Source organism: Penicillium cosmopolitanum (assembly GCF_028827165.1).
Source record: "Penicillium cosmopolitanum strain IBT 29677 chromosome Unknown utg000006l:49.0-5199605.0:1.0-5204138.0, whole genome shotgun sequence".
Classification (NCBI taxonomy): Eukaryota; Fungi; Ascomycota; class Eurotiomycetes; order Eurotiales; family Aspergillaceae; genus Penicillium; species Penicillium cosmopolitanum.
This window is the reverse complement of record NW_026622676.1, coordinates 4754813-4773757: the sequence shown is the minus strand read 5'-3', so window position 1 is coordinate 4773757 and position 18945 is coordinate 4754813. Positions and strand designations below refer to the sequence as shown.

At 50.4% G+C, this 18945-nt stretch overlaps 7 protein-coding genes across 7 annotated transcripts; 5 read left to right on the top strand and 2 right to left on the bottom strand.

Annotated features, from left to right (window-relative positions):
- Nucleotides 1-862: 862 nt before the first annotated feature.
- On the top strand, nucleotides 863-3352 carry N7509_006313 (WD40 repeat domain-containing protein; the record flags this gene model as incomplete). Its single annotated transcript, XM_056630950.1, has 5 exons — nucleotides 863-1952; nucleotides 2011-2417; nucleotides 2483-2963; nucleotides 3020-3167; nucleotides 3238-3352. Coding segments are annotated over 5 exons (2241 nt in total), but the record flags the coding sequence as incomplete, so codon positions are not given.
- Nucleotides 3353-4465: 1113 nt separating this feature from the next.
- On the bottom strand, nucleotides 4466-5839 carry N7509_006312 (ATP-dependent RNA helicase eIF4A; the record flags this gene model as incomplete). The annotated part of the gene is made up of 4 exons (XM_056630949.1): nucleotides 4466-4485; nucleotides 4544-5437; nucleotides 5504-5758; nucleotides 5809-5839. 4 exons carry the CDS (start codon nucleotides 5837-5839, stop codon nucleotides 4466-4468), a joined length of 1200 nt encoding a protein of 399 aa, XP_056490251.1.
- A 241-nt stretch (nucleotides 5840-6080) lies between these two features.
- Nucleotides 6081-7640, top strand: N7509_006311 (SF3a splicing factor complex subunit PRP9; the record flags this gene model as incomplete). The annotated part of the gene is made up of 2 exons (XM_056630948.1): nucleotides 6081-6170; nucleotides 6240-7640. 2 exons carry the CDS (start codon nucleotides 6081-6083, stop codon nucleotides 7638-7640), a joined length of 1491 nt encoding a protein of 496 aa, XP_056490250.1.
- A 375-nt stretch (nucleotides 7641-8015) lies between these two features.
- N7509_006310 (ATP dependent DNA ligase domain protein) lies at nucleotides 8016-11224 on the top strand (the record flags this gene model as incomplete). The annotated part of the gene is made up of 2 exons (XM_056630947.1): nucleotides 8016-9160; nucleotides 9211-11224. The coding sequence occupies 2 exons, from the start codon at nucleotides 8016-8018 to the stop codon at nucleotides 11222-11224; spliced, it is 3159 nt and encodes a 1052-aa protein (XP_056490249.1).
- An 848-nt stretch (nucleotides 11225-12072) lies between these two features.
- On the bottom strand, nucleotides 12073-14329 carry N7509_006309 (anaphase promoting complex subunit CDC23; the record flags this gene model as incomplete). The annotated part of the gene is made up of 5 exons (XM_056630946.1): nucleotides 12073-13166; nucleotides 13216-13399; nucleotides 13456-13709; nucleotides 13799-14169; nucleotides 14232-14329. 5 exons carry the CDS (start codon nucleotides 14327-14329, stop codon nucleotides 12073-12075), a joined length of 2001 nt encoding a protein of 666 aa, XP_056490248.1.
- A 565-nt stretch (nucleotides 14330-14894) lies between these two features.
- Nucleotides 14895-16031, top strand: erg20 (bifunctional (2E,6E)-farnesyl diphosphate synthase/dimethylallyltranstransferase; the record flags this gene model as incomplete). The annotated part of the gene is made up of 2 exons (XM_056630945.1): nucleotides 14895-15014; nucleotides 15108-16031. The coding sequence occupies 2 exons, from the start codon at nucleotides 14895-14897 to the stop codon at nucleotides 16029-16031; spliced, it is 1044 nt and encodes a 347-aa protein (XP_056490247.1).
- A 1081-nt stretch (nucleotides 16032-17112) lies between these two features.
- Nucleotides 17113-18259, top strand: N7509_006307 (uncharacterized protein; the record flags this gene model as incomplete). The annotated part of the gene is made up of 2 exons (XM_056630944.1): nucleotides 17113-17412; nucleotides 17450-18259. 2 exons carry the CDS (start codon nucleotides 17113-17115, stop codon nucleotides 18257-18259), a joined length of 1110 nt encoding a protein of 369 aa, XP_056490246.1.
- Between the last annotated feature and the right edge of the window lie 686 nt (nucleotides 18260-18945).

Below are 18945 nucleotides of genomic sequence, written 5' to 3'. Positions count from 1 at the left end.
CGTCAGTGGGGGAGGGCGGACGAGAGGAAACGTGAACCTTAAAAAGAAGGAATGGATTGGATTTATGAACTTGAATAGGTGAAATTAGAAAAGAGAGATATTAGTAGAGATGCTAGCATACTATTTGTAGTAAGACTATGGAGAAGAGTGTTCTATAGATCGGGTGAGGTATTACAGTAGAAGTAGTATGTATTATGATTGATCTTCCCTCAAGGTCCTTGATTACAGTAGAATAAGGATAACCTTGGAAATAATAATAAAAGGAAATCATGAATAAGGATAGCTAAATCAGGGAACCTTTTACTTTGACTCGAGAACATCCCATCCTCATCTCCACAATCGGCAGTTAACTATCTTACCCTACGGTAGTAACTAGCAATCCTCAAGACCATCCCATGACATATCATTCCATATTACCCTCCTCCCTCAGATGTGAACTCTTCCACTTGTCTACCCTATGTTATTTGGGGGGGACAATGACCAGTGATTTCTACATCTTGTGACGCCCTCGAACCCACTATTTCTTGCTCCAATCCAATCAACCTGCTCCTAGGCTCTCTCCAGTCTCCCATCACCGATAAGCACCTGGCACCTCCGCCCGAGCAGTCACACTCACCCTACACTTACTACTACTGCTGCTGCTACTGCTACTGCTACTGCTACTACTCTCACACTACCTCATCACTCCCTCCCTCTCACCACCCACGGAGAACCTTGGACGGAACTTACTCCTGAACACATCGCCTGGTCTACCATCATCCCCCTCTCCACCTCTACTTCCTCCACCTCCATCCCTATCGAGAGTGCTAGACACCTAAAGCTCCTCCGCTTTCTCCCTGCAGCTTTGAAATCCCCGCGGTAGGTCTGCTCACCTGGTTCTCCCAAAAAGAGCCAGGGAACTGGGCAGATCGCATCTATCGACCTGGCCAACAATCCTCCTTCCCAACCTCTCGCCTCCGACCACCCTGACCTTCTTTTCCCATTCGAAATCGATCCCACCTCCTCCGCCGGTCCCGAACCGTCCTCTAACTCCCCATCTGCCTCCTCTCCGCTCTCTCGTACTCCAGCCCCAGCTTTAGTTCCAGCTCCAGCTCCAGCTCCCGCTCCCGCTCGCCCAGAAAATCCTCGGCGTCGTCGGCTTCCTTCGAGTAGCCCTGAAATCCCCGCTTCCGCGGCCGCGAGAACGAGATCCAGTACAAGAACCACTGGGGCAGCTGCGCCCCAGTTCGACTCCATTCACAACTCTGGCCGTGACCACGAAGGCCACTCTCCCTCCCGCAAACGCAGGCGTTTGGCAGTCATGCGTGCTGATACTCTCTCCTCCACAAATGGCTTTTCACAGGCCTCGAATGGCTCCACTCCGAGGAAAGCCAGTTTGAACGGCCAGTCCAGCAATGGCGACTCACATACGAACGGGACCTCCAAGTCTCTGGCTAGTGGCTCGTCGTACTACGGTCATGATCGGGAGGAGGTCACGCGGATTTTGATACAGAGTCTCTACGAGTTGGGTTATGACGGAGCAGCTTCGACGTTGAGTTCGGAGAGTGGCCATCAGCTGGAGACGCAGGGCGTTGCCACATTCAGGAGTGCCGTGCTTGGTGGTCGGTGGTCCGAAGCAGAGAAGATCCTCATACAATCATTCCGCTGGGATGGGTCGCAAAACGGTCACAAATCCTCGCCGCAACAACCATTATTGTTAAATGAAACGGCAGAGCGGAATGAAATGTTATTCCATCTCCGTCAACAGAAGTTCCTGGAGCTCCTCGAATCTCGCGATCTTGGTTCGGCGCTAGGTGTCTTGAGGCAGGAACTAACACCATTGAATTACGATATCGATCGTCTCCATGCTCTATCTAGTCTTTTGATGTGCCCCACGGAGTTGCTCCACGAGCAGGCCGGCTGGGAGCGCCCCATCAGTGCATCCCGAGAACGGCTCCTCAACGAATTATCCAGTAGGAGACACCTCTTCCATCACCATTTACCTATGAACCCCTGGCTCACAGATAATAGAATCCATTTCCCCCTCCGTTATGATACCCCAGCACCGGCTCGCAACCCTTTTAGATTTTGTGAAGAAGACCCAAATCAGCAACTGTTTATATCATAATACTGTCGAGTCGCCTTCACTCTACTCAGATCACATGTGTGACAAGAATGACTTCCCACGCGGTATAGGTCTTGACCTTACCCATCATTCAGATGAAGTCTGGTGCTGCGAGTTCTCGCATGATGGTACCAAGCTGGTCACTTCAGGCAAGGACCGCATGGTATTCATCTACGATACGTCAAATTTCTCGGTGATCTCAAAATTGGCCGAGAATCACACCGACGGAGTGGCTTTTGCAAGCTGGAGCCCAGATGACTCAAAACTAATCACATGCTCACAAGACAAGCAAGCCCGAGTATGGAATGTCGAGGTGAGTATTTTCAAAATTGGAAGTTTTGGCTTGGGAAACTCGAGGATTACTGACGTCGGTCACAGACTGGACGTTGCCTTCTTACAATTGATCACCATAATGAGCCAGTAACTGCGGCCGGCTGGGCTCCGGATGGAGAGTCCTTTGTGACTGGGTCACTCGATGCAAACTCACAGCTCTGCCTTTGGAGCATTCGCGGTCCATCTATATACAGATGGAAAGGATCGTTCCGCGTACAGGATTGCGCGATCAGTCCTGACGGAAAGCGACTGGTTGCGGCAGACACGGCTCTCAAAATTCATGTGTTTGACTTTGAATCTCGTGAAGAAGACTATTGTCTCTCACTTTCAAGCAAACCTACGTCAGTTACGATCAGTCAAGACTCGAGGCATCTGATAGTAAATCTCGCAGAGGGCGAGATTCAATTGATCGATCTCGAAACTACCGATGTAGTACAAAGGTTCAGTGGGCACAAGCAAGGCGAGTACATTATCCGCAGTATTTTTGGAGGAGCAGGGGAGAATTTTGTCGTAAGCGGCAGCGAAGGTAAGTCTTATAGTGCCCAAATGGTGGCTATTTTTTTGGCTAATTCGCCCGGCCAGACTCGAAGGTCTACATTTGGAACAAGGAGGATGGCCACCTTGTAGAAGCCCTGGAGGGACACACCCGTGGATGTGTGAATTCAATATCATGGAACCCAACGAATCCGAGGATGTTCGCCTCGGCAGGCGATGATCGTGTTGTGCGAGTGTACGATATACAACCCTCTTTCTCCCCCTTCTTCCTCTTCACACCAACATACTAACCCCACAACCAACAGCTGGACTCCCGAAAATGATCGCCCCGTCCCAACACGGGGCTCTACTCAACGGAGAGGAGTATCATCAAATGGATTTCCCCGGACAAGTGCGTTAAGAACGACGAGTGCTTTTTGAGACTGTTGAGCCAAACATTCCTCATTTTCATCTCCTATTTCTGCATCTGTCGGTATGGCGGGCATGGATATCGATTTTTGTTTCTGTATTGAAAGACCAACGATAAACTGTTCTGTTCATCACTTTTCCTTTCTCTATCTGCTTGGTTGCCTATTTCCCCTCTCACTTCAGCATATACACCTATACGTCCACCCCTTTCCTATTCAACTAACAGACTAAGCATCAATCAACTCCGGAAAGGTCCCTATAATGAATACTAGTAGCCACGGTATTGGCGTCGGGCCCATGTAGACTAAATTTGTTCAAGTTACTCCTACGCTTTACCTTTTAGCATCGACGCGCAGCTGTTACTAATAGTATTTCATCATTTCGCCTGGGTTGAGGTCAAATCAAACACAGGGCAGGCCCATCTTGTCAACCCTGCGAGTTTTGAGCTGCTTACTTGTCACCGGCCAATGACAATCAACTATCGTTCTCTCCCCCTCAATTCAGTTTTCAAATAAAAGGGTTGAGCCTGCCCCCTTACCCTACTGAGCCGTAATTCGGGATGGCTTTATCCACGCAGACCCTACATCTACCCGGGTGAGTGCTCAATGTTGGCCCACGGAGCCCACTCCCAATAGCACTTTACTACGATAGACGAAGGGGAATGCAAGGTGTATTAGATGGCAATATTTTTCAATTCAAAGCTGGCAAATCCGTCATTCGTAACTCCTAAACCAACGCAAAATAAGAGTCTGGGGTAACCAAAGTCCAACAAGGGAGTTGCGAGTTGCGAGTTACTGTAGCCCCCAGAACAATTCAATAATAGATTTCGTAAGTGCCATCCTTCAGAGGAATGTACACGCTGTTTGGCAATTTTGAACTGGATCCGCTGTGTGTCAGTTGTCATGAAGCTATTGAGAAGGTAGAAGGGTTCATTCTCACTGAATCATATGATCTTCCCCTTTCCTCCACACTAGAATTGGCCCCTTATTTAACCCTGGCTAATTGTAGGCCTGGGGCCAGTTGATGCTGGCACTGTGCAGATAGAAAAAGCAATCCAAACTGATCGCATCGCGTCGCTTTTTGGCCTCGTAAAGCAGATAATTGATTGGATACGGCTTGTGGCGATTATGAGAGGAGATCCGCAACTGTAGGCACGATGATTAGTGAAAAGTATGTAAAACAAAAAAAGTAAAGTGAGCTTACCATTCATGGGCATCTCGTCGATCTGGGTTGAATAGTACAATTCAATGTCACGCAGGATACGGACGTCATCGCTGGTGACGAAGTTGATAGCCACACCCTTGCGGCCGAATCGACCACTACGACCGATGCGGTGAATGTAGTTCTCACGGTTGGTCGGGAGGTCGTAGTTGATGACCAGCGACACTTGCTGAACATCGATACCACGAGCCCACACGTCGGTGGAAATCAGGACACGGGAGTTACCCTGGCGGAAATCTTGCATAATGCTGTCACGCTCCTTCTGGGGCATCTCGCCGTGCATACTGGAAACGGTAAAGTTCGCTTCGCGCATCTTGTCAGTCAGCCAGTCGACCTTGCGCCGGGTGTTGCAGAAGATAACGGCCTGGGTGATGGTCAATGTGTCGTAGAGATCGCACAGAGTGTCGAATTTCCATTCCTCCTTCTCAACAGCAATGAAGTACTGCTTAATACCCTCGAGGGTCAACTCGTCACGCTTAACCAGAACGCGGACGGGGTCGGTCATAAACTTGGTGGTCATGTCCAGCACGTCATAGGGAAGCGTAGCAGAGACGACGACGACCTGCGTCGCCGGGGGCAGGTAACGGTAAACATCATAAATCTGCTCACGGAAACCACGGTTGAGAAGCTCATCGGCCTCATCGAGAACAAGCATCTTAATGTGACGGGTGCGCAGGTGTCGGCGGCGGATCATATCTGCGACACGGCCGGGGGTACCCGAGACAACGTGCTGGCCGTAATCGAGTTTGCGAATGTCTTCACCGACGTTGGTACCACCAATACAAGCGTGGCATTGAACGTTCATGTAGTCACCGAGGGCCATAACGACGGACTGAATCTGGGTTGCGAGTTCACGGGTGGGGGAGAGGACCAAAGCTATACGACAGAGCTTAAGTTAGCATCCTCAACCACAAATAAGTGAGCCCTTCTATCTTCACATACCCTGGGTCTCACGTACGACAGTGTCAATCACTTGCAAGGTACTGATTGAGAAAGTCGCAGTTTTACCAGTACCGGACTGGGCTTGGGCGATGGTGTCGCGACCTTTGCAGATCTGAACAATGGCACGCGACTGGACGGCCGAGGGGGACTCGTAACCGTAAGCATAAATTCCACGAAGAAGGCTCTCCTTCAACTGCATATCCTCGAAGGTCGGCGCCACCGTAACCTCCTTGGAGGTGTTGAACTCCATGCGGTCTGCGCAACTGTTAGAACACACCATTTGGACCAAAATTCAAGAGTCTTACCATCGGCGCGTCTATCGATTCCGTCCGCCATGATGAAGATATTGAGATTTCCTCGGGAGACAAGAAGTGAAACTGAGAAGTCCCAAGAAAGTTGGGGTCAACCCGACCGTTGGAATGACTTTTTGCGATTGGAGTGGTACGGCACGTGATCTGTCCGCAAAGCTGCAGCTTCCACCGCGCCGCCGCTTTTGCACCAACATTCACTAGAATCACCAACCAACTCACTTTGTGCGCACTGGACATACCCGACAAGGTCCAAACGCGCTTTCATTATGCTTCTTGAGGACCAGCGATTTATACACGAGGACCTGGAGAGGTTGGAGCAGGCTGTTGCTGAACGAGTGGCCGAAGAGCCGCGAACTGTAAGTCTTGCACTACACATTCCGGACGACTCTGTGACAATGTAGCTATGCTAACTAGGAGCGCACCAGGCCCGAGATCGCCTTACTCGCGACCATGTCGTATCAACATTCATAGATCAAATCGAAAGACAATCCCAGGCCCTCTTGGATATCTACACAGACGCCGATGGACAGCGCGAAAAAGAAGTGCAGTCAATCTCGACGGGCGACCAATTTGAGGAATTTTACAAACAGCTAGATGGAATCAAAGAATTCCACAAAAAATACCCCGGCGGGGGTGTTGAGGACCTCGAACAGGCGTACAAGAGCGACAGAACCCTCATGGACATTGACAACATGTTCACTGGCGAAGAGCGATTCGGCCAATTCCTCGATTTGACTAGCATTCACGAAGATTATCTGAACTTGCCCGGAGTGAAGCGCCTTTCCTACATCCAATATCTCGATGTTTTCGAACAACTTGTGCAGCCATATTTGTCACTCAAGCGCAAGGACAAACTTTCCGACAAATACTTCCGTTATGTTGCCGAACTTTCCAGCTACCTCGAAGGCTTCATCAAGCGCGTGCGGCCACTACAGGATCTGGATAAGCTCTTCGCCAGCTTCGATGAGGAATTCGACAAGCAGTGGTCCGCGAAGGAGGTTCCCGGCTGGACAGAGGAGGCCACCGAAAATGGCACTTCAGGGCCAAAGACAGAAGGGACCGGCGAAGGCACCTGGTGCCCGGCTTGTGAGAAGGAGTTTAAGAATGAGAACGTCTATCGAAACCATTTGACGGGCAAAAAGCACATTAAGGCCGCTGAGGCTAAGAAAGCCGCTGGTGAGTCGGGTGAAAGCTCGGCGCCTGTCAAGCCTGGAGTTTCTGCATTTAGCTTAAAAGAACGCGCCGTCGCTGAGCGCGAGCATCGTGTGCGGTGCCTCACTAAGGAGCTTCAGTCTGAGCGACAGGCTACCCGGATCAATGTGGAGCGCAGACAAGGCATGACGGAGCGGGAGCGCCAAATGGAACGAGAGACCTTGTTGGCTGAGCCTGAAAACGTTGGCGACGGCAATGGCGGCGACCAATCTGACGACGATGAGGACGGTCAAATCTACAACCCCTTGAAGTTGCCGCTAGGGTGGGACGGCAAGCCCATTCCCTTCTGGCTTTACAAGCTGCATGGTCTTGGAGTCGAATACGCGTGTGAGATTTGCGGAAATTACGTTTACAAAGGTCGCCGGGAATTTGACAAGCATTTCTCTGGAAGCCTACACATCCACGGCTTGAACTGCTTGGGCATCACATCCAACACCAACCTCTTCCGAGAGATCACTAGCATCTCTGAGGCTATGGCGCTCTGGGAGAAGCTTGAAGCGGAGCGCAAGAAGGACCGGGATTCTCGTGACAACGTCGTGCAGATGGAAGACGCCGAGGGCAACGTCATGCCAGAGAGAATCTACTTGGATCTTCAAAAGCAGGGCATCCTTTAGTCGATAAGGTTCTTGTCAATGGTCCAATGGATTGGGGCTGGGGTCGGTGTATGAACATTATTCAAAAGCTACGGAGTTTGGCGAATGTGATGGGTTGGTTTCATGCTTTTACATTGTCATGGTAGGCTGAATACTCAAAGTAACTGGAACCTGGAATACCTCTACAAATATCATTATAATCTGCTTTTATTCTCTCCAACCCGTCAAAGTATAGGGTTTTAGCATATATCAATTAGAGTCACGTGTTTTCGTGATCCACGGGTGATCATCCGTCGCGTTTTTTTGCCAATTCGCGTCAGTCCGAGTCTGATTTGAAATTGAGAGTCAGGTAAAAATGAAGCTGCTTGTGAAGATGTAACCTTCCAGTCGTTGCCCATGGGATTCAAATTCACCTTCCTCTGCGACTTGCTGTCGGATCTGGAGGACGGCCGGATCGCCAAAGCAGCGTCTGGAACGGACCTATCTGACTTCCGGACAGTTCGACGGTGGTTTGCAAGCTATGATCATCACATCAACGATGATGGCACAGACAGGCTAGCCTTGCTGTCATGTATGTTCCCAGAAAAGCGCACTGACCGTGTTTTTTGGCTACGAGAGACCTCCTTATCCGGAGTCATCGGTCGTTGTTTGGCCTTAGGGACCTCACGGCTAGCAGAATTGGGCCAATGGCGAAAGCCAGGGGGTCCAGATCTTGGGAGATGTGTCGAGATTGTGATGCGTCAAACAGAGAATTATATACCCCCAGGTCGAGAAGTTACCACTGAGGAGATTGACATGGCCCTGGGGATGATCGCATCACGGTGTCGGTTCTCGGGCCCCGAAGTACGTCGCCAGCAGACAGCTGTCGACGTCGAGAGTACTCTCTCCCCTTTATACCGCCGTTTGAGTAGCCGGGATGCTAAGTGGCTCACTCGAATGATTCTGAAAAGCTACGCTCCAGTCATCATCCCGCCCAAGCATGCCTTGGAACGATTCCATTTTTTGCTACCACATCTCCTCCAATTTCAAACCACTTTTGAAGGGGCCTTGGAAATGCTGGACCAACAGCCCATGAAAGATTTTCCACCTCATCCGAACCCAAAACTGGCTGCCAGCCTATGTGCAACGGCTCTGGAGTATCTCCAACCGCGGACGGGTATCAAGATTGGCCGACCCGAGTACTTTAAGGCCCGCGGTATCAAACATTGCCTGAGTATGGCCAACAGGCGTCGAATGAGTGTTGAACGGAAATATGACGGAGAGTACTGTCAGATACATGTGGATCTTACAGACAAACGCACGCCATTTCGTATTTTCTCTAAGAGTGGAAAAGAGTCAACCGAAGACAGGTCCGGGATTTTCCCCAGCCTAGCGGAATCACTGCGGATCGGATCGGAGGAGTGCAGGTTTTCGCGTCGCTGTATCCTCGAGGGCGAACTAGTTATATGGAATGACAAGCGTGGGGAGATTGCGGAATTTCACAAACTTCGAAGGTTTCTTTCTCGCTCGGGTATCATGATTGGTATTGACAATGACTCTCCGTACGTTTAATCTTCTCACTATGGGGGTGGATGCTTACTGATAGAAGCAGACCCCAGCCTTATGAACATTTGATGATCGTTTTCTTTGATATATTGGTCCTAGATGATGATATCTGCTTGAGAAAGCCTCATAGGCAAAGAAGGTTGCTACTAAAGGATGTAGTCAACCCGATTGAAGGTCGAGCCGACCTCGCTCACCAGGAAATACTTGATTTTGCTCATCTCGACGGTCGAGAGCGACTTGAAGTAAACATGCTTAAAGCCCATACCCAACGTTGGGAGGGTTACGTGCTTAAAGCTTCTGATGAACCATATTTCCCTATATACGCTGCTGGTACAAATGCCACATTCGGACGATGGATCAAGTTGAAGAAAGATTATATCGAAGGTCTTGGGGATACACTTGATGTTGCATTAGTTGGGGCTTACTATGAAGCCAGAGATGCCGCCGCTCTCCCGTCACTGAAACGACTCAAATGGACGCATTTTTTGGTCGGATGTCTGCTGAATAAGGAAAATGTTCTGGAACTTGGAGAAACTCCCCATTTCCGAATCATTGACGCTCTCCATCGGCATTCCATGCATAAAAACAACCTCCAATCTCTGAATCAACATGGCGAGTTTTCTGCCTGTGATCCAGAAGAATGCCATACATTTACGATTGAGTACGGGTGCAGGGAATCATCCAAGGCCTGCGTGCTTTTCAAAAAGCCCTTTGTCGTGGAACTAGTTGGCAGTGGGTTTGATAAGCCATCCGGTGCTAGGTACTACGCACTTCGTCACCCGCGCATTCGGAAGATTCACACAGATCGAACGTTTGAGGATACTGCGTCCTTCCAGGAGTTGCAGATTCTAGCTGATGACGCCCGCTCTGTACCAACCGAGGAGTTGTCTGATGAGATAGGGCACTGGCGCAAGCGATTAAAGGTTAGCAATGGACTCAAAGAGTACATCGTCCCGAGATCGCGCAGTCTATCATCAACATGCAGCTCAGGCTCCGAATCTGAGGGAGATTCCAAATCAAAGACTTCTACCACCACATCACACGACAGCGAAGAAGAGCAAATTCCAGAACTTAAGTCTCCTCAAAGCCAAATCCAGAATTTGGAGAAGCCCGCTCGCACTCAAAGAGGTGGTGATCCGTCAGGAGCCCCGGTCATATACCTTGACGACACGGATTCAAGCTCGTCTTCGAGAAGCCCTCACTGCAACGAGAACATTTTGATTGAAAATGAGAATCTATCATCACGACAACATACCAGCCAAACAAAACATGGCAATGCACACGAGGCAGGAGATGATGAAAACTCTCTTGCATACTACGAGTCGCAGGCGAAGACGGAAATCCCGGTCTCAAGTCTGCAGGGTGTTTGGCACATCTCGCCTGCCAGCGAACAAAACACCCAATCCGAAAGGTCTTTCCAAGCACACAAAAATGCCGAATCGGTCTTCACTCACAACTCCCTACAATCACCATTAACGACAATCCCAGTATACATGTCTTGGCCCTCAGATATGCATACAGCTAATACGTCGTGTCACTCCGGACTTCATGAGTTTATACAGACACTCAACTCGCCCGATTCAATTGCTTCTCTTGAAAAGTCAAACCCTGGGGCTGTCCGTCAAGGAATAGCTTTTGGAATCGTCCTTGTCAACCCAGGTGACCACCCACTCGGCAAAGAAATCCACCAAGCGGCAAATACTATATCTGACATATTTCGGCGCAAAAGATCTTGTCTTTCCACCCGATGCAAGATCTTCTTCTTGGACTCGGCTATCTTGCAACAGAATATTCAACCCGAAGATCTCACATTTTGTATACGGGAGACATGGTCTGAGCTTAGTCGTCAGTACTACTACGCCTGTCTTCGGTGGGGCTTAGATGAAGACTCCAAAGACGACACTCTGGTGGATACCATCACCTCTTCCATGATCAAGAATCACTTTGACAACTCAAATAGCCATACCTTGCTTACACTCTCAGTGACTTTTGACGAGAGTGAGATCCTAGCACTGGGCGAGACCACCACCCTCACCACCAACAGCAATTTGATAGAGTAGAGACAAACCCAATATCAAAAATGAAATCGCCCAAATTTTTCATCTTGATTCGACTCAAAAAAGCAATTCTCTAGAAACCACATGAAAACCAGCAGTGCGGGGTTTGAACGCGCATCCTCGCCGTCGACCGGATCCAAGATTTTGGGGATAACTTCACCTCCTTCCTAAAAAGGCAATACGTCATCTCCCCAACAACCTCAAGAAAACAAAACAATGCATGCGAAAAGAGGATGCAGAGGCTAGTGATTAAGAAAGAAAAAAGAAAAAAGTATACCCCAGCAGCCATAGGCTGCCAGACCGCCCACCCACCTGAAGCCTCATCCACAAGTCGGCAACAGGCTGCAACGCCGACTGCGGTTCCCACGCCCGGGGAGGGGAACTTCTGCTTGTCGAGCGGCAAAGCCGCTCGACCACAGAGGTGAGGAATTAGCATGTACCCCCATCATGCCCAGATAGAGGAACTTTTTGACGTCATTATCGCAGTGGTTTGGACTGTATAGATCATTTGCTCTTTCCTTTGTGGGCTTGTTTTGGTCGTTCAAGTTGTCGATGGTTGAACAAGACGATTGAAGTCAGATATCATTAGCAAGAACAAGTTGGCTATTGTCTGTTTCCATGCGCAGGTAAGGCTTTCGAGGGATGGCTACCGGTGAAGCAATCTTGTATACACTCTGAAGCTCACGCATCGATGGTGGTGTTCAACTCTCTATATTGATATTCAGTACACCAGATGCTAAGCTCTTTCTGAGTGAATGATTTCTCGCTCAAATGACTGCTCAGAGGATTCGTGAATCCACATGCTCAGATGCTAACATACTATCATGACAGGAGACCCCTGGCTCGCCAGACTACCCTGCTTCCTCTCTCCGCGCACGAACGTCTCGCATGATCGCCTTTGCTTCTTCCACCTCCATACCATCCTGACATAGCTCGCTTGCCAACTGATCTGCCCGCTCCAAGTCCTCGTGTCGCAAGGCATACTGAGCCAGCCAGAGCCGCGCCTTGGATGTAGTGGCCGTGGGCTGGTGCCACGTCTCTCCCGCATTAGAATCATCGTTTTGCATCGCGAAGGAAGATGTACGGGGCTTTTGTCGACGGCGAGAACGAGGCATATTGTCGGCATCATCGTCGCCGGAGTGTTCCCCGTCGCTTTGAGCCGCATTCTCCGAAGCAGACGAATACTCATCCTCTTCGGAGTTCTCATCTTGGACAGGCGCGCCGCCTGTTTCTTGTTGGAGAGTTAGTTCCATATACGCAGACGCTTCCTCTTCATCTCCGAGACGCTCATATAGTGTCGCGATCTGGTGCAGGGTTTCGGGGTCGAGCACTTTACGAGCGCTCGCGCCAGGGCTTGCGCTTGGTGCGGTGTCGTCTGCATAGTAAGACCCGGCCACAAGCGCACGTTTAAGTGCCTGGATACTTTGCTCGACTCGGCCCATTTTCGCATAGCATGAGCCGACGGCTTGCCACATCTTCGGGTCGTAGGGGCGAAGGGCAGCGGCACGTTGGTAGTAAAAGAGGGCGTAGAAGGACATGTCAAGCACCTCATAAGCTTGGCCCAAACCATACCAGGCACGATAGTCTTTTCGGTTCACATCGACGGCCCGACGATACGATTCAATAGCAGTATGGGTGTTTTTCATCTCGATGTACTCATGGCCCATTAGAGTCCAGGCCGAGAGGAAGTTTCGGTCCAATGTTAATGCACGACGGAAGTACATAACGGCCTTCTCATGTTCTGATTTGAGAGAGTAGTAGTTACCCACGACGCAGCATGTTTCTGGGCGAAATTTGTCTGTTGCGGTAGCGATTTGGGCGACAAAGGCCAGGCGTGGCCGCTCATTCATGACATACAAAATGTTAGAGTAATGGTCGAGACTATCCAAGCGGTGGGGCGATGTGGCTAAGATATCAGTGAAAATAGCTGACGCTTCCTCGAAATCTGGACATCGTCAGTGGGGCGCTTATCGGCGGCCGCTATCACAACATACCTTTGGAGTGGTAGTAAAGGAGTGCTCTTTGGGTCTTCAAAAATGCACTGGTGGGAAAGATTGACTCGAGCTCTGAAAGAGCCTGGTATGTATCTTCCGTGGCCTGGTATAGTTCCTGGCTGCAGTAAACGTGGAATATGAGGGTCATGATGTTTTGAGGCAGCTGGTCCACGATTTGTTTCAGCTGTTGGAGGTGTCAGTGCCCAGAATCACAGTGTTACAGGGGTTGGAAGGTCATACATCCTCGGTGCTTGCCAACAGATCGTTAAGCTCTTGCCATGCTCCCCAGTGGAATGGGTTCTGATGCACACTTCGAAGCAACCACTTTTTGGCCAACTCTTCATTCCGTCCTTTGAGCAGAATTACCGCATAGAGATATTCCAACCAGCCTTGTCCTTTATCATCCAGCCCTTTTGAGCTGCGCTCCATCAGCCATCCTTCTAAGCCTCGGGCAAGATCCGGGAGTTCTCTGTTGACCGCCATCCCACCATCTGCTGGACCAAGTACCATCTCGGTCTCTTCATTCTTGCGTTTTTCCCGGCTAAATATTTGGCATAAAGCGCAAGAAACAATGACTTCTGACTAAGTCTTGGGTATGGATTCCGCGCGACAGGGCCCTTGGAGCCTAGGAATGGGGACGCCTTGTCCTTGCCTTTTAGCGAATGTCGTGATTGTTTTGGTTTTGAGTTGGGAGAGGTCAGGGAGAGCGGAACCGGAGGGGTATTTGGTGGTAGAAATACGGCTGCGCAGCGATCATATTCGCGAGTGTCAAAGTAGGATTTCGCGAGGAGGTATTTATGAGTTTCTTGGATTTCGAGGGCGGCCTCGGTGGGGTCTTGGGGTCGTAGGTATGGGTTGATGGGCGGGGGGATGGGATCTGTGATCTCCATCGGAGATTCGGGGTCCGTCTCTTCGTGATCAATTGGTGAAAGTGAGTCAAGCATCTCTGCTGCCCTATTCGCGCATTTGTTGTTAGTCCCGCTTGGTTTCCGAGATCCGGAGAGCGAAGCACATACCACTTCGACGATTGGTAAAGACATCGCTCTGAGCACTTGATTGTAGCATCCTCCAGCCGATACTTCAGCTCTTGTAGATTGTCGTTTGTGACGTCCATGGCTACGGGGGCCAGCGGGACGTACGCAAATATTGGAAGATAGACGGCGCGCGACGCTCATGCACGTATGCACGTATGGGGATCCAAATGCGAGTGAAAGTAGAAGCTGCAGTGCTTCCTCACGACCGGAATTTTACCACCCAGAGCATTGACAGGGGAGGTTGTCTCGTAATTGGCGCAGATTGGAGTCGCAATGAATAGTTATTCGGGCTCGGCGCGTTGTTGACGCGGCGAATGAACTGCAAGCGATCGGCGGGGCAGATCACGCGGGGGACAAAGGAAAGGCCCAGCACTGGCTTTGAATATTAAGCCGAGCTACTCAAGAAGATCTTCGAGTTTTGGAGCTGGTGTATGTAAAAGTATGGAGAGCAGTTCGTGGAAGGTCAGTACAGAGCACAGCACAGATGACAGGCCGTTCCTGCCTCAGGCAGCCAGTCGAATACAAAATGAACAAACAAAATGGAACCCCTCCGCGGGGAAGAACGGATTGGTCTAATTGTTTGCTAGTTCAATTAGCTGACTCTTTCCTCCCTCTCTCCACCTTCTCCTCCCATAAAATCTCACTATGGCTTCCACTACCAAGCGTGCCGATTTCGAGGCCATCTTCCCTTCGCTGGCCGAGGACATCCTGGCTCATGCGAAGCGGTACAACCTCCCCGCCAACGCCCTGGAGTGGTTTGAAAAGGTACTGTAGGACAATTATTACCCCCCCCCCCTTACTCTCTGACCGCCACTTCAATTCAATGGAAGCATTTAAACTAATTCGATCTTTTCATAGTCCCTGAACGTCAATGTCCCCGGTGGCAAGCTCAACCGCGGTCTGTCCGTACCCGACACCGGCCTCGCCCTCCTGAAGAAGCCCCTGACCGACGAGCAATTCGAGCACCTGAGCATCCTGGGCTGGCTCACCGAGCTCCTGCAGGCTTTCTTCCTGGTCAGCGATGATCTGATGGATAGCTCCATCACCCGTCGTGGTCAGCCCTGCTGGTACCGCCACGAGGGTGTCAACTTGATCGCCATCAACGATGCCTTCATGCTGGAGTCGGCCATCTACCTTGTTCTGAAGCAGCGCTTCCGTTCCCACCCCGCCTACATCGACATTGTCGAGCTCTTCCACGAGACCACATGGCAGACTGAGCTGGGTCAGCTGTGTGATCTGATCACCGCCCCCGAGGACAATGTCAACCTGGACAACTTCTCCATGGAGAAGTACATGTTCATCGTCACCTACAAGACCGCCTACTACAGCTTCTACCTGCCTGTCGCTCTGGCCTTGATCTACCTCCAGCGCGCCACCCCGGAGAACCTCAAGCAGGCTCATGACATCCTGATCCCTCTGGGCCAATACTTCCAGATCCAGGACGACTACCTTGACAACTTCGGTGATCCCGCTTTCATTGGCAAGATCGGTACCGATATTCAGGACAACAAGTGCTCGTGGTTGGTCAACCAGGCTATCCCTCGCTGCACACCTGAGCAGCGCAAGGTCCTTGATGACAACTACGGCCGCAAGAACTCCGAGCAGGAGGCCAAGGTCAAGAAGGTCTTTGAGGAGCTTCAGTTGGAGACTCTGTACAAGGAGTACGAGGAAAAGGTTGTTGGAGAGCTCCGCACCAAGATTGCGGCTGTTGACGAGTCCTCGGGCCTGCAGAAGGAGGTCTTCGAGGCCTTCCTGGCTAAGATCTACAAGCGAACCAAATAGACGACTAGACGATGGAGGTTTGGGAGCCACAAAAGTAATACCCAACGTGCTACTTTGATTTAATGTGCGATATAAGCATCTCAATTGATAATGAATTTGCCAGCGAGGTTTCAGGAATCTCGGGTCTACTAACTATTAAATTTTCAATTTCTTTCAAAATTTCCTTTAAATTTCTCTATCGTTGATTGGCTCGCTCAGTCTCGTCTCAAGCCAATTCGAGTTCTGGTTGAAGGGTTCCTTTAAGGTTACAGCTCCACTCGACAAATTAAGTGGCTAGGGAGTGAAATTGCATACTAAATCGAGCATGATACCCTCGCCAGCAATCGGGTATATATGTCTACTTTACAACCGTCTGGCAGTTATTTTTCTGACGTTGTATATGCATCTTCGTATTTTAGCGCTAGACGAGGAGGACACGTTACTCGGCACGACAGAAACTATGGACAAGGAGCTGGAGGGGCTGAGTACTAATGAAAGTTGTAATATACTCGTATAAAATAAAACCAATGGGGCAGTTGTCAAAGGTATTTTACACGGTGTGCCCATATTGATTGATGGCTACAGCGTTCCATGCCCTGCCAAAATCGACCTGAGGCAGTGTTCAAGTTTCTGCTAGGGTGACTTGATCCTAACTATTCAGAGTAATGAGTATCTAAACGCCGTAGCGTACGGGGTATTGCTAGTATAATCATATTTATATCCTACTGTATGTCGTAGATAGCTATCCTAAGTAAGAGTCCTAGAATGGGATCGTGTGGATCTCCCGCTCCGCGTCCGGCTAAATTGCAGTTTTGCCCCGCGCTCTCGACGTCACTTAAACAACTCTTCTCGTCTTTGAAAATAGTCAACTGCGTTAAACCCACTAAGAGCGACTTGGTTTTGCTTTCTGGGAAATACATTTCCTTCCTCTCGAGCTAAATACATATTCTTCACTTCCACGGAGAGCACCAATTGACTGCTTCTCTCCACAACCACCCCGCAAATCCCTCCGGCTTGCCGACTTGAACCACCTCCGAGCTACGAGGCAACAATAACACAGCTCCAGATCTATATCCAGATCCAGACACCTCTAACTACAGCCATGGCTCCTCTCATCCGCGTCATTGGCTCCCTCAATGCCGACATGGTATCCGTCACGCCCCGCTTCCCTGACCCAGGCGAGACGATCACCTCTTCCTCGTACTTCACCAGCGCCGGCGGAAAAGGCGCCAACCAAGCCGTCGCCTGCGGGCGAATGTCACGACCCCAACCTTCCACCGAAGGCCTGAATACCCAAAGCGATGTCCTCGTGGAAATGGTCGGGGCCGTCGGGGCATTGGACGGCCACTTCTCGGCGCTACTGAAGCCAACGCTAGAGAAATCCGGCGTCGACCCGTCACGCGTACGAGTCATTGAGAACGCATACACCGGTGTCGCAGTCATCATCGTCGACTCATCAGCCGGTGGCGAGAACAGGATCTTATTCTCCCCCCGGCGCAAACTACGACGGCATGCAGCCGATTCCAGAAGTGCTGGGAACTGCTCTGGCGGCACCAGTGCCAGATGTGATTGTCATGCAGGGAGAGATCCCCGTCCAGACGGTGATTGGAATCTTGCGCGAGATTGCCGAATATAAATCCAAGAGCCGAGCTGCTGGCAAGCGCGGTATTGAATGCGGACCCGACGTCATGCTTAATCCTGCACCTGCACCACCAGGAGGTCTACCCGAGGATGTTTACGCAGCGGTGGACCACCTGATTCTGAATGAGACAGAGGCAGAACTTATGACTCCACCGATGGACCAATTGTTGCGTGTTGTTCCAGACGCGGAGGGTCTGGATGGCAAGGAGAAGGTTGCGCGGTATTTCCACAAGCTGGGCGTCACTTATCTACTCATTACGCTTGGGTCCAAGGGAGTCTGGTACAGTTCTATGGATGGCGGGTTGACCGGTCCCAGCGATGGCGTGCAACGCTTCACCAATGAGCTCCCTGCGGCCCCGGTATCTCAAGTTCTCGATACGACGGCGGCGGGTGACACATTTGTCGGAGCATATGCGGTCAAGGTGGCGCGGTGGCGGGAACAGCGTCGTGTCGAGAGTAAGGCGGGTCAAGACGTCACGGATACTGAGAAGCCGCATCGGTTTAAGGAATTCATGGATGAGGCGATGCGGTTTGCAGCACGCGCCTCGGCGCGTGCGGTTGAGCGTCAGGGAGCAATGGATAGCATTCCATTTGAGAATGAAGTGTGAGAAAGCTTGCGAGTGGTAGACTTTGGCGTTATGTACAACATTATATCATTGGGATAAAGTGCAATAGCCTCCGAAAGGAGATCGGTGCTCGGCGATCCGTCATCACTTACTTCTACCTCCCGGAAATAGATTAAAGATTTGGTAGGTATCCTCCAGCCACAGGGTGAATCTCGGTCCTTTCTCGTGGAGAATGCAGGTGATATCCATCCCTCCCGCCCAGGAGAAAAGGTGAAGAGGACCAGTTGACCCTTCACGATATTAAGGTAAATTAAGACTTTGTGTGGCAGGGCAGGAGGGAGACATTCTCCTTTCCCTGCCTCTGTAGGACAATTCGCCCTGGAGTGACTTTGCTCCTAGAAGATTGAATAGATCATCTTGGGCCCGGTGGCTGAGGTATGTATCAAGGGGGGGCTCCAAAAGCCATTATGGACAATTATTACCTCCATATTGGCCATCACTATTGGTACCAACATACTAATTAATAGATTGACCTGTAATAGAAGTCGAATATGGTTTAAAAAATAGTTTGGAAATTTCAAGGGTGTTCCATAGCGTGATCATGATGTCCAAGCGTAGATGGTATGGATAGCTCTGCTACATAGAAGAACCGTTGACTGTTCTTGTCTCCGCCTTCTAATCGCGGACTGGTAGCTACCTGATGGAAAAGGTAGGCCATTCTATTCCAT